Source organism: Chelonoidis abingdonii, chromosome 6 (assembly GCF_003597395.2).
Source record: "Chelonoidis abingdonii isolate Lonesome George chromosome 6, CheloAbing_2.0, whole genome shotgun sequence".
NCBI lineage: Eukaryota > Metazoa > Chordata > Testudines > Testudinidae > Chelonoidis > Chelonoidis abingdonii.
This window is the reverse complement of record NC_133774.1, coordinates 101,832,037-101,845,055: the sequence shown is the minus strand read 5'-3', so window position 1 is coordinate 101,845,055 and position 13,019 is coordinate 101,832,037. Positions and strand designations below refer to the sequence as shown.

General features: G+C 39.4%; 1 protein-coding gene across 5 annotated transcripts in view; it reads left to right on the top strand.

The window, feature by feature from the left end:
* Positions 1–10,144, top strand: part of PRUNE2 (prune homolog 2 with BCH domain) — a 160,728-nt gene extending 150,584 nt beyond the window's left edge. Inside the window, exons 15-18 of one of the 5 annotated variants that reach the window (XM_032774967.2) lie at positions 1,636–1,671; positions 2,221–2,259; positions 4,839–4,886; positions 9,085–10,144. In XM_032774967.2, the coding sequence (XP_032630858.1) occupies positions 1,636–1,671; positions 2,221–2,259; positions 4,839–4,886; positions 9,085–9,118 (157 nt within the window). In that variant the 3' untranslated portion in view covers positions 9,119–10,144. The remainder of the gene's footprint in view (positions 1–1,635; positions 1,672–2,220; positions 2,260–4,838; positions 4,887–9,084) is intronic. The other 4 variants (XM_075067290.1, XM_075067291.1, XM_075067292.1 and 1 more) reach the window with 4 other exon arrangements.
* Positions 10,145–13,019: the final 2,875 nt, after the last annotated feature.

The following is a 13,019-nucleotide window of genomic DNA, read 5'->3' as shown; positions in this document are numbered from 1 at the left end:
TTTCAGCCTCTCCCTCATTTTCAGTTCTGCAGTAGATGACAATCTGAGATGAGTATGGATGCTGTTCTATATTTCACAAGCTAATCAGTGTAGCTGTCAGAGATGCATACAAAAATACCTCAAATCTATACCGGAGTAGGCAACCTCTGGCACACGTGCCAAAGGAGGCATGCGAGCTGATTTTCAGTGGCACTCACACTGCCCAGGTCCTGGCCACTGGTCCAAGGGCTCTGCATTTTAATTTAGTTTTATATGAAGCTTCTTCAACATTTTAAAAACCTTATTTACTTTACATACAACAATAGTTTAGTTATATATTATAGACTTATAGAAAGAGACCTTCTAAAAATGTTAAAATGTATTACTGGCACACGAAACCTTAAATTAGAGTGAATAAATGAAGACTCGGCACAGCACTGCTGAAAGGTTGCCGACCCCTCATCTATACGATAGATTTAACAAATATCTTTTAATTGCATTTCAAAAACATATGGGTGCAGAGGGCAGGAAATGAGATGTTTTGAGACATGCAAGCTCCTCAGGTTCAGTAGCTGTGGACAGCATAGTGATACTGGTAAAGACAGTTCAGTGCAATTGAGGAAGGATGTTCTGGGGAGTAAGATGATGCACAGATTGAGGATATTTAATTATCTGTGCAACTACTTTACCAGCAGGATAAATGTGTTGATGAGGAGTAGTTATAATATTCACTTGGCAGTTTTTGATCTCAAAAAGTTGAAATGAATTAATGTCCCAGAAAAGTGTAAATGCTCTCTGCAAATGTCCTCAGCCCTTTCCCTTTTATTTTTTCTTTCCTTTCTTCTTCTGTACTTCATGGCAACTTTCTCATCCCTCCCTGTTTGATCCTTTTTTAAGTCATTGTCATTCCCCTTGTCTCTTTTTCCGCCTCTACTCTTTCTGTACACATTTCTGTATCTGAACAAGGGGTGTGATCTGAGGGGCCAGGAGTTGTGTCTTGCATCCCAGGTTGTGAGGGCATACTCTGCTGCCAGCAGCAAGAAGAGCAGTGTACTGTGCTCCAGTTTGCCTCTTCCCTGCCTGCCATGAGTAATCCTGCTCTGATTAGAAGAATTAATATAGCAAAGAATGCAAGAGTTAGCATCCTGGTTCCTTTGTTGACTAGTGCAGGGTTTGCCCCTTAACCAATAGCAAGTCTGCTGGACCTAGGGTGACCAGATGGGATCAAGAAAATATCGGGACACATGGGGGAGGGGGGAAAGGTCCCGCCAGTGGAGGAAAAAAAACCCAACAGGAGTGCAAAATACCAGGACAAATTGCCAACAACATCGGTCAGGATGCAATTTGTCCCGATACTTCTCACTCCTGTTTTTTTGGTTTTTTTTCCCCTCCACTGGCGGGACCTTCTCTGCCTCCGCCCCCATGTATCCTGATATTTTGGACAGCTGGACCCATGGACAAAAGATGGATTCATGCCAGTTTTTCTTCTTGTTTTGTTTTTAATCAGGAGGTATTCGAAATAGATTAGGTTTTTGTTTTGGGGTTTGGTTTGGTTTTTAATTGAGGATAACAGTGAAATAAAGTTTGCTCATTTTTCTACTTCTATATTATTTGAATTTATAGATGTTTCCCCTTCATTCACTTTTATCTTGTAAGGTATGATGAAGAGAAGTGTTTTAAGAGAAGAATGAGGTAAAACTCTTGCTCTGCAGCTCGTGCTACTGTCCATGATGGAGTAAACATGTGTGAAACAGCCTTTCATATATAGGTGACCTCAACAGCTGATTGAGAGAGGTTTCCTGTGCATTTACTTGTATGTAATTTCCTGTCTTACTTCCCCCTTCGAGCTGTTGAGATCAGCCTCCTTTGCAACTAAAACCTACAAAACTGGAAAAATCCTTGACTTGGCTGAGGCTGCAGCTAATTTAATTGTATCTGGTAGAGCAATGGAATGTTTTCAGCTTCATACAGCGAGCATGCCTCAAACCCCTGCTACTTTTATGTGTCTGCCGCCAGATGAGCTCAACAAGGAGTTACAGAGTAAAAGAAGGTAAAACTGAACAGGCAGAAATGACGCAATATTGAATATAAGAACGTTAGGGACAGTGCAGAAAATGGAGTGAATATTTTAGAAGCATGTACCTTACTTGTTCTTTGCTTTGCTATTGCTTTGCTTCTCTCTCATGCTCTGCTTGCTTCTTCTTTGTTTCTTCTCTACATCATTAACTTTTACTCACGCAGACTGGATGAAGAGCTGAGGGAAGCATCAGAAACAGATAAGTAAGATAGTTTTTAGCTAGCTGCTGGCATTACGTTTACTTGATTTACAGGAATGGATTGGGTGAAACCACATTATATTTGCCACTGCAATGAGATCATCAGTGCTTCAGAGCTGAGCCCTGGTACCTCTAGGCTTGGCAGTTGATAGCCCCAGCACCTCTGGGCTTGCTGCATCAGTTATTAATGTAAAATAATTGCTTGAGCCCTGGCATCTATTTACTTGAGCCCTAGCACCTCTTTCATTACAAATTAAGCCCTGAAAATCATTTTCTGAATTACTAGATAAGATTGTCACATTTGAGAAGCCATTTCCTCCTCTTTCACAAAGGTTTTGCTGTTGACGTCAGTGAGTCCCTGACCAGCAGGGACCTAGTTTTCTGTGGTAAACCCCCCCAAATTCTCCAATAAAACAAACTCCCATGTTTTTCTGTGATTAAAATGAAAAACTGAAGTTTAATTTCCCTAGACACAATATATATAGGTATCAGTTGAACACAATGGTTTATTGAACCCTGTTTATCTGGTCTAATTGGGACCAGGGTCAGCCCCAGGTTGCAGGGCTCAGGCTGTCAGCCCCGGTTTGGTTAATATGGAGAACCAGATAATGGAGCCTCAGATAAACACGGTTCTGCTGTATATGTTTTTAGTTTTTCACAAAATGTAAAAACTAAAGATTCTCTGTGAAAATGCAAATTCCACATTTTTCTGCGGCAAACTGATTTCTAGGATCCACCTACCCCATTCATTAGATGACTTACTCCATTTATAGTATGGAGTGTGGACACTTTTCAGAAACAAAAAATTACACTGATTTACTCACTTAAGCTGGGCCATGATGTACTCAAATTGCGAGATGGGTTGACTGACATACCTTAAACTGCATGCACAGTAAATCAGTGGTTCAGCTGGGGATTATACCCTAGCACCCTTCTGGCTCCCATGCCTTTGCTTTGACCTTAAGACACACTCAGACAGTATGGAAGGAGAGCACTGTAGAAATCCCTAGATAGAGACACACAACACTTCACTTTCACCAAGTTATGGGTAATGAGAGTGGATACTATGATGACAAAAACTCAGGGCTGCTCAGAGGATTTGGGGGCCTGGGGTCTTCGGTGGCAGGGGGCCCCTGCTTCGGCGGTAATTCAGTGGTGAGGGGTCAGGGCGGAAGGACCCCCGCCGCCGAAGACCTGGAGCGGAAGAAGTGAGAGTTTTCCAGGGCCCCCAGAGCAAATGAAAGACCCCGCTCCAAGGGCCCTGAAAAACTCTAGTGGGGGCCCCTGCGGGGCCCAGGGCCTGAGGCAAATTGCTCCACATGTCCCCCCTGCCCCGCTGGGCAGCTCTGCAAAAACTTTTAAAATATGGCCAAGTTCCAGATTTTATCTGGGATAAAACAATTTTGCAGTGTTCTGGGGCAAATGAGTCTTGAATTAATTGCATGATCTTTAACCAGCACAGCCTTAAAATACAATCCTGGTTTTCCATTTCAGATTAATAACTATAGATGGCTCAACACTGCCATTTCTGAAGAAGTTAAAATTTATCAAAGGCATTAATTCAAATCGCCCTTTTGATGATTAAACTGTTATTCCAGTGCTACACCAAAAGATAGATTATAGTGTATTTTTTTGGTAAAGTATATTTTTTCTGTGCACATTAGTCATAATGTCTCTGAAGAGGGAGGTTGCATCTGCAGGTCCTATCTGACTTCTTTCCCTACTTTTTTGGAACCAGCCACTGTTTTTGAAGATTCTCTTCAGTCTCCCTCTTTTTCTTTATGCAGTTTACATTTTCAGCCATGTAGTTGTGTGTCTGTTGTATTGATTCCTGATGCCTCCTCATCTGTGGTCAGACATTCCCATCAAATTCTTTTGAGAATTCAGCCTATATAGCCACAGAAGAGAAAGGTGATGTAAAAAATCCAAAATACTTGTATTCACCTTATATACATACCAGCTATTAGTCCTGGAGAGCCTTGATTGACTCAGTGCCTGTAGCAAAAACTCACATTTAAATCTCTCTTGTAAATGGCAAATATCTGATATTTGTGGGCATGTGACATCAGGGATTTACCCAGATACCTAAAACAGAGACAGAAGAAGAACACGGTGAGAAGTGGGGCTGCATCCATTCTATTCAAAACATCCTTCTGTGGACAGTCAGCTTTCTGTATGTGCCAAATAAATCAGGATACCTGAAAAGGAAAACTGCTTGGGAGAAAATTGCTATCTCGTTAATAACCTTTCCTGTGTAGGTTGCAAATTATAGCACAGGAAGTGTAGAGGGGACTGGAGAGGCCTGTGGGGACATTATTGTTAGGTGTACAGAGTCTGTTTGTAGTACATGTCCCACCCACAGTCAAATATGTTCTAAGGAAATAGCCATAAAGAGATTCCTCTGAGTTAATCAGTGTAATGTACACACTGAACTGTTACATTCATGTTAACATTGTTTTATGTTATTGCCCAATCACCAGTATTCACTACAGTTAGTTACATCCCAAAATATAATTTCACATTTTAAAAGAGAGAGAAATGCAGAGAAAATGTTTACTGCTGCCTATTTTCTCTTGAACCCAGAACTAGCTGCCTCTCAAATGAGCCGGAAATGACTTCTATGGAGCAGGAGTAAGAATTGACAACTAATGACAATTATATTGTAATGTTATGACCATGCAGTTTGACTCTGAGGGCTAGGTAAATTCCATATCATTTGTTGCAAAACCAAATGCTTTTCAGTTTTCTTTTCAAGAGCCTAATCCAGGGCGTTCAAACAGAAAAAATGGTATTTCATTGCTGCACTCAAGATGATTGAATTGTACGTATTTATAGCACAGTGGAGTTTAAAGTGTTCTAGCTGCTTTCCAAACAGAGGCAAACACAGTCCTTGTCCTGATGACTGTACAGGTTTAAAAACAAAGACATATGGCAGATGGGGTGGGGGGAATTGGAAAAGGTATAAAGTGATCAGGGCGATGAAGGGCACATGTCTCACTAGTTACAGGTTTGTTTTTCAATGGCACATTCCAAGCTTCTGCTACAAAGCTCATTGAAGTAAATGGGAGTCATTCCATTTATTTTAATGAGCTCTGGATAAGCTCTAAATTCCCTTCTTCTCTTGATGCCCTTCACAGCAATCCCTGACTTCATTTCCAGTGTGTTTATGCCCCTCCTTCCCAAAATTGGACTTTGGGTAATGGGAGCAGTTCAATAATCAGTCACAGTTGTTAACATGGAGGCAGTATTTTGGCACATGGCTCCTAAAGCCACCTCATAACCAAAGCAGGCGAGCAGAAGGTAAGACTGCGGTCCATCCTGTATGGCTGCAAAGGTATGCAAGGTTCTTCCTTGCACTGCCAATTCCTGTCATTGGTAGCAGCCAGTGATGGGCAGCAGGTTCCACAGAGCTCCTACGTGCCCCACCTGCACAGGTGGGTGGGAAGGGGTGCATTATGGGTAGACCCTTGGCTATACCCACCTAGTGCACTGGGCTGTGTAGCAGGGTGTTATAATACTGCACCAAGGATAGACCCAGCACAGTTTAATACCTTCCTCAGAGCACTGGGAAGACCAGGATGGAGGTTGGGATACTCAGGGTCACAATGTCCCCTTCAGACTGCTCCAGGGGCAGCGCAACAGCTGCTGCCTGGTACTTAGGGTGAATTATAACATCATGATCTTGTCTATAACGAGTTGGAAATGTGCCAAAACAGGGAATAATGGGACTTTTCATTATTGTCACTGGCTTTTTTTATTCAGCTGTCTAATTCAGGGAAAATATAGATTCTATCCTTAAAATAACCACTTGGGCCATGCAAGAATTACCACTTGTGTGAAATTTCATTTAAAATTTTGCAGATTCATTTTGGGCAGCTTCATGGTCCCACAATGTTGCTTTTCAATGAAGTTTTACCATGTTTCATTGTGAAAACCAATCTTTACTGAAAGAAAATTCCAAATGTTAAAGAGTTTTCCCCCAAAATGTCAATTTTAAAAATTAAAATCAAGAAAATGGACAAATTTTCCAAAATTAAAAAAAAAAAAAAAGATTTTAGTGTAGATATAAATACTTTGTACAGTTCCATTGACTTCCAGTACCTATCAGCTGTTGAATCATTTACCCTAACATTGCTTTCACTATTTCACTTTGGACTAATTATACATATCAAAATAGTCTGCTGATATGATTTAGAATGAGTTTAATAAAAAATGGGTTTCTAATGTACAAAAAAGCACTCCCTAGGTGTTAGTTCCTAGTTCCGGAAGCAGGATAGCATTACTGATTCATTGAAAAATTCTGTTCTATTAGTAGCACAATTATAAATAAGCAAGCAGATAGGACTCTGACTTCCCATGGAGAACTGAGATGTGGAATAAGAAGGAACCATTATAGTCACTTTTCAGAATAAAACTGTACTTTAAACTGTCTCAAGGTTGTACATGGTATCTGTGGCAGAACCAAGAATAGAACCCTGGCATGCAGGCCTGTCCACCTATTAAAACACACGCACATCTTCCCCCCCTGGCACAAGATACCTAGTTAAGACTTAGGCTTTGTCTATCTTACCACTTTTGTCAGTAAAACTTTTGTTGGCCACGGATGTGAAAAAACACCTCCCTGACCGACATACGTTTTGCCAGCAAAAGTGCTGGTATGGACAGTGCTATGTTGGCAGGAGAGGTTCTCCTGCTGACATAGCTAACACCGCTCATTGAGTGTGGTTTAATTATGCCAGCAAGAGAGCTCTCTCCTACCAGCAAAGAGCGGCTACACGGGAGATCTTACAGCGACACAACTTACAGCTATGCCGCTGTAAGGTCCATAGTGTAGACATAGCCTCAGTCTTGGAGCTGTGGGGAAAAAATGCGTACCGTTATCAAAACAGATGTTAAAAATAATCATGGAACTTGACAAAAAAGCAAAAAAATGTTATGGCGTCACCAATTTTTCTGTTTTCCACAAAAGCAAAAGACTGTTTTTGCAGCAAAAATGACACAGTTCATCGATGAGAACTTCAAATTTTCATTGAGTCTAATGTGTGAACATTTGTGATAAATTCCGAGCTGAATTGCTATTTCTCATGCCAAAAAAAATGTGTGTCCATTTTCCAAAATGGCAAAAATTCACCCTTGTTCATAATCAAATTCTTGCAAAAATCAGTTTTCACCCATAAACACCCTCTCATTGACATTGATAGCTTTGCACAAATCTGTTCAATATCCTTTCTGCTGAAACCTCTCTGGAATCTGCCTAGCCCTTAGCTTATTGTGGTTTTTAATTTATATCCATTTGCAAGGCTTTTGTCTGGTGGTGTGCTCTCATGTTTTCTGTTTTGTGGTTTGAATGACAACTTTCTTTTTTTCCCTTTAAACAAAGTATTCAGTAAGCTGAAGCATTTTGCATGTTTTAAAAACAATACTGATCTTGTGGGAACATAAATATGCAGTATGCCTCCAGGAGAGCTTTACAGCACTCTGTATTCTACAAAGAAAAATAATGATCTAATGTGATGGTAGCTCCTTATTCTAAAGAATACCAATGAAACTGAGGGATGGATTCATCAAAGGCATAATGGGGAGATATTTTTCAGATTTTTAATTTTAACTAATAAATGCTACTCTTATTACAATTAGAGACAGCATCACTTTTACTGGTGCCCTGATTCTCTTCTCCATTTGCAAAGATAGAGGGGAGCAAAGCTGTGTGGGATGGAAACAGGGACATGGAAGGAATGAACAAGAGCTTCACAAGATACTTCTCACATCCCAAATCTATGATGCTCCCTTCCTAAAGAACACTGCAGGGCCAGAGCACAACCAGAGGTTGGCCAGGGGGCACATTCAGGGGGTCAGAGGATGGTTTGGATATGGGGAACTTCTGCTGTCCAGGGCAGGTCCCTCAGAGACCCAGGAGAATTCTCATTCACCTGCCATACAGGAGTTAATGGTGGTAGAAGCATCCATTCCAGGGTTTCTGTGTCTGCCTTTCAGAGGAAGAAATGTATACAAAGGGAATAGCCAAAGCCTGCAGCAGAAAGCATGGCGGGGGAAGTCCACCCTTGCAGTGAACCTTGCTGTATTTTTAGAGATCAAAGCCTTATTTAAATATATTTATGGAAAATGGCACATAGAGGTACAGTAGACATTAATGCATTTCAGCATGGAGAAAACACTGGCCTTCTACAAATATTGACATTTAGGAGTAACCATTAGTCTAGCCATTTCTTCATTTTCATGGCAGAAAGTTCCGTAAATAATGTCTCTATATTATTCCTTTAAGGAATCTAGCTCTCTGCTTTAAAATGATGTAGTGCAAATATAAATCTACATTCACTTCCATTTATAAGTATATCTCAGATTTCAGTAATCAACATGCTCGAGCAAATGGATGAGTTGCTCATCTATGCTGGCAGGATATTGGGTGTCTGCATTGCAAGTTTATTTTAAATTCCAGAACGTATGCCCACATTGCTGCCAGGGATTCTTTGGGATGGATGGCAAAAATGTGTTTCTGGATACATCCTTAAATGAAGCCATTGTGTAGCCTAGTTCCCCCATATACACACACTTTGGGCCCAGTTCTACTCCTACCTCAATCAAAGAGAATTTGGCAATTGACAACAAAGGGAGCAGCATCAGGCCTTTAAATTTTCCATATTAAGTAGAAGCAGGATAGGGCCCAAAGGGACCGTCTGAAGTATTCAACACTGGAGCAGTGAAAGTCAATGAAAGTTCTCAGCATACTGCAGGACTGGAACCTCAAGACTGGGAAAAGAAGTAGCAATGTGTTGCATAGCACTGACTTATTGTTTTGTTTATTTTAAAGACTTGATGTGACGCTGCGAAAAGAAAAACCATAACTTCCAGGCACTCGAAGAAGAGGAGTTGTGTGGATTTGTCTCTCTGACACAGAAGGCCATGGAGGAAGGGGCAGTTTGGTTCATTTCCTTTAGTTTTATAATTAGCTCTGTGCTGTTCAGAATTTCTGAAGAAAGCGAAGGGCCCAACCCTGTTGCCATAGAGGCTGCAGGCTTTGGCTCTCATTTTGTAGATTATCTTCAGAGGTATTGTTTGCAATAAGAAAATGGATTTAGCATTGTTTTATGTAACTGTGTATATTTTTAATTTAAAAATATCAGAGTTAACCAACAATGTGCCTCATGGATAATTCAGTGGAACCCTCACAAGGGAGTAGTTATGTTTTGTCTTCAGTATTTTAACATTTATGCGTAGCTTAACAAAGTGATATTATTACAATAAACACTTAGCTTAGTTTGTTTCACAGATTAGCTATAACACTACTGTTTAAAATACTTCTAGAGATGCTGCATATTTTTCTCTGACTGTTGATAGCTCTTGCTGTCTGTGAAACGCTACTTGTTCAGGTTGTGCTACTGATAACATTACATAATTGTTTGCTTAGCCAGAAAGAAGCCTAATTTTTTAATAAATATTTGAATTATTTAAGAGATTTCTCAGAGAGAAAATAACTAATTGAAAGTTTTATTTTAGTAATTGAGTTCAGTGCTTTTATTTTTTAATGTCAGTCTTTTTTTTAAAGTGATTAATATTCTAAATGATTATCTCATGATCTAATAGTGTTGGAAAAATTAAAAAAAGCAAACTCAGTATATCTAAAACTGTGATAATTCAAAACGGCATCTTTAGCTCAAGTAATACAGGCTGATTATTCCAGGTTTGTAGTATTAACACAGAAAATCCTCAAAGTGCTAAATAAAATATACAAATCTATAGCGTGGTGCCATGATCATTAAATGCTGATATCAGAATAGTCTGAGAATATATTTTATATCAGTAAAGTAATGATTGAAAAGCAATTTGAGTTATGTAGCAAGAGAACTCACCAGAAAATAACCTCCACCCGCGCAAAAATAACATTTATTCAAGCTGCTATACCAAATTCTGGTATGTAAGACAATACAGCATGGCCGTGTGCTGAACATGGGAAATACTTGCTGTGGTGGTTATGGGTAAATGTTGATTTTTTCTAATGGTTACCACTGTATTTGCATAACAGAATGCAGGGGCCAGCCTTAGGATTTATGGGGCCTTATGCAGTATTATTAAACTGGTGCCCCTATGCCTGATGGTAGCCCAGGCTCGCATGTGTATTTTAGATGAGGGTGGTCTTTTGAAGGATTTATTTAAAAAACTGTATGTCTGAAGATCCAAGTATTTAAGGCTAAAGATGAATACTCAGATTGTGCATCTAAAAAATCTATGCAAGGATTTTTTAGAGATATGATTTTATAATCTTCAGCAACACACTAATGAACTACTTTTAAAGCAAAATTTAAACTAAGGTCCTGTAGACTAACGTGTTCTGAGTAAAGTAAATATTACAGTAATGCACAACTGTTTGTCAGTGAATTCAGAAACTGATGGTATATACCTGGGAGTTGGCAAATGCCTGTTAAATGGCTTCATTACCACTTGAATGGCTCTTTAACAGTTTCAGTGTTGTGCTCATAGGTCTGGCAGGCTGGAAGGCTTTTTCACCTTTAAGTACTGGATCCCCTCTGGAGGAAAACTCACCAGGCTGTAGCAGCCAGCAGTGGTGGGAACCTGCAGGAAAGGTCAGAACAGGGATAGGAAGAGGCGTGAGGGCGCACACTAAGACCCGGGGTACCCCAAATTTTTGGGTGCCCTACGCAGCTGCGTATGCTGATATGCCTGAGGGCGGGCCTGACAGAATGTAATTGATAACCAAATTAATTCTACTTGTCTCTTTCAAACAAGAGAGTCTGGTAGTAGATGTGTAGATCCTGTAGGAAACACACAGTTTGGAATAAACATGGTTCACCACTAAGAGTCACTGTTATGCCCCAAAATTCAGCACTGATTTGGCTGAAATAAGCAGATCATTGTAGGAAGCAATTCTAGATGCTTTGTTCATCTCACAGCTTACATGTGAACTAATTCTCAGCATCCTGTATTACTAATTAACAGAAGAGAGAATCACTAGACAGAGAGAGCAAACAGGTTAGTCAGGACAGAAATGATGTGAGAATTGTTCTTAGTAAAATTTAAAGTGAGAACAGAATCTGATCTGGTTTTGTTTTATTTTAGCAAAATAAAATCTACATTTTTTTTTAAAGTGAGCACATCTCGGTCTCTGTAGATTATTCTCTTGTATCAATAATGAGTCATACTGCAAACAAGAGAATAAATATCGTGTGCCCATTTGTTCAGCTACTCTAATGCAGATTTAGTGTCAGAAGGACAAGAAGTTGCCAAAATCTTACTTCTATACCACCAAGCAAACCTGAAATGTTTATAGGTTATAGGTTAATAGGTTATACCAGATAATAGATTTTATCTCTGCTTTCTATCAAGTCCTGTGAATTTTCACAGGGAAAGGGCCTGATCCTACAAGGTGCTGATCATCAGTTCCTGTTAACTTCACAGTGACGAGCCCAAAATTAGTATCCGGTTGTTTGTCCAGTCTTCCAGATATTTGAGTCTTGGCTTTGATATGGCTTACAGAAGTAATACTATTTAAAATACTGGAGATAGTAGACGCTTTATTTAGGAATTAATATTTGTGTTAACTTCCAGATGTTAATTAAGATAAATCTGGATATGAATAATTAAAAATGCATAACAGCATGAACTCATATCATCTGTAAACCTGCAGTTAAAGCAACCTAGAATGAGCTGGATCACATATATTACACTCTAGGGGACAGAAATGTTCATGGAGGGTGAAACTTACTCCTATGCAGGGCCTCAACAGAAATCCGATGCACCTATTTTCAGAGTCTGATTGAGGCTTAAGTGCCACATAGTCTCGCACTGCATAGGAGGAGAATTTCATTATAGAGGCACTTTCATGCAAAAGGATTTGATCAGTCAGAGCAAACTAATTTGATAACGGCATCTGGTGATGGAAAGGACACATTTAAACCAAATGTCATGTTAAAAAAATAGGACTGCCAATATGATGGTATAGAAAAGATCACTGTGGCTTAAAGAAAAGGTGTGGTTATCTTTTCTCATTAAAAATATATTTTTAAAATATATTAATGTTCTGATATAGCAACAATATATTATACTAACAAGTATATACAATATCTAACCAAAAAATCAGTGGTTTGTTCAAAGAGGAATATTGTATTAGAATTGCACAAGTGTACTCTTTTATACACAGATTTTTTTTCCTACCATGTATCAGTGCTCAGAGCAAGATATAAATTAACTTATGATTTGTTTTGTTAAAAAAAGAAAAAAAACTATGCTCACTAAATTGTAGACTAAGCAATACAAGGATATGTAATATCATTGTATGTACAATATGTATGTATGATTCAGAAATAAAAAGCTGCAATCCAGCATTAAAAGTGCCTCATTTCAGCACTGCTCCAAATTTTTTTCTAGCTCACAATGTTACAGGTTATTCTGATAGCTCTGATGCTTTCCCTCCATCATTCATCATAGTCCATGAAAGAATTAGCCTCTTCACTCATTATATTATTGTAAGTCACTACAAATAACTTACCTCTCTCCCCCATCTTCCTTTTCTCTCTCTGGCCATCTCACTTTCCCCACAAACTCCTTGCAAAATATTCATGTTTGGGTTAAATAAAATTTCAGGTGCTCATCCAGCTCTCCTCCCACGTGTCCAAATCCTCATTCCACTGAAGCTAATAACATTTATTCCCAAAGATTTGGCCCAGAAAGAAAACAGGACTCTCTGTGCTAAAGGGCTTGGCTACACTTGCAGGTGTGCAGCACTGGGAG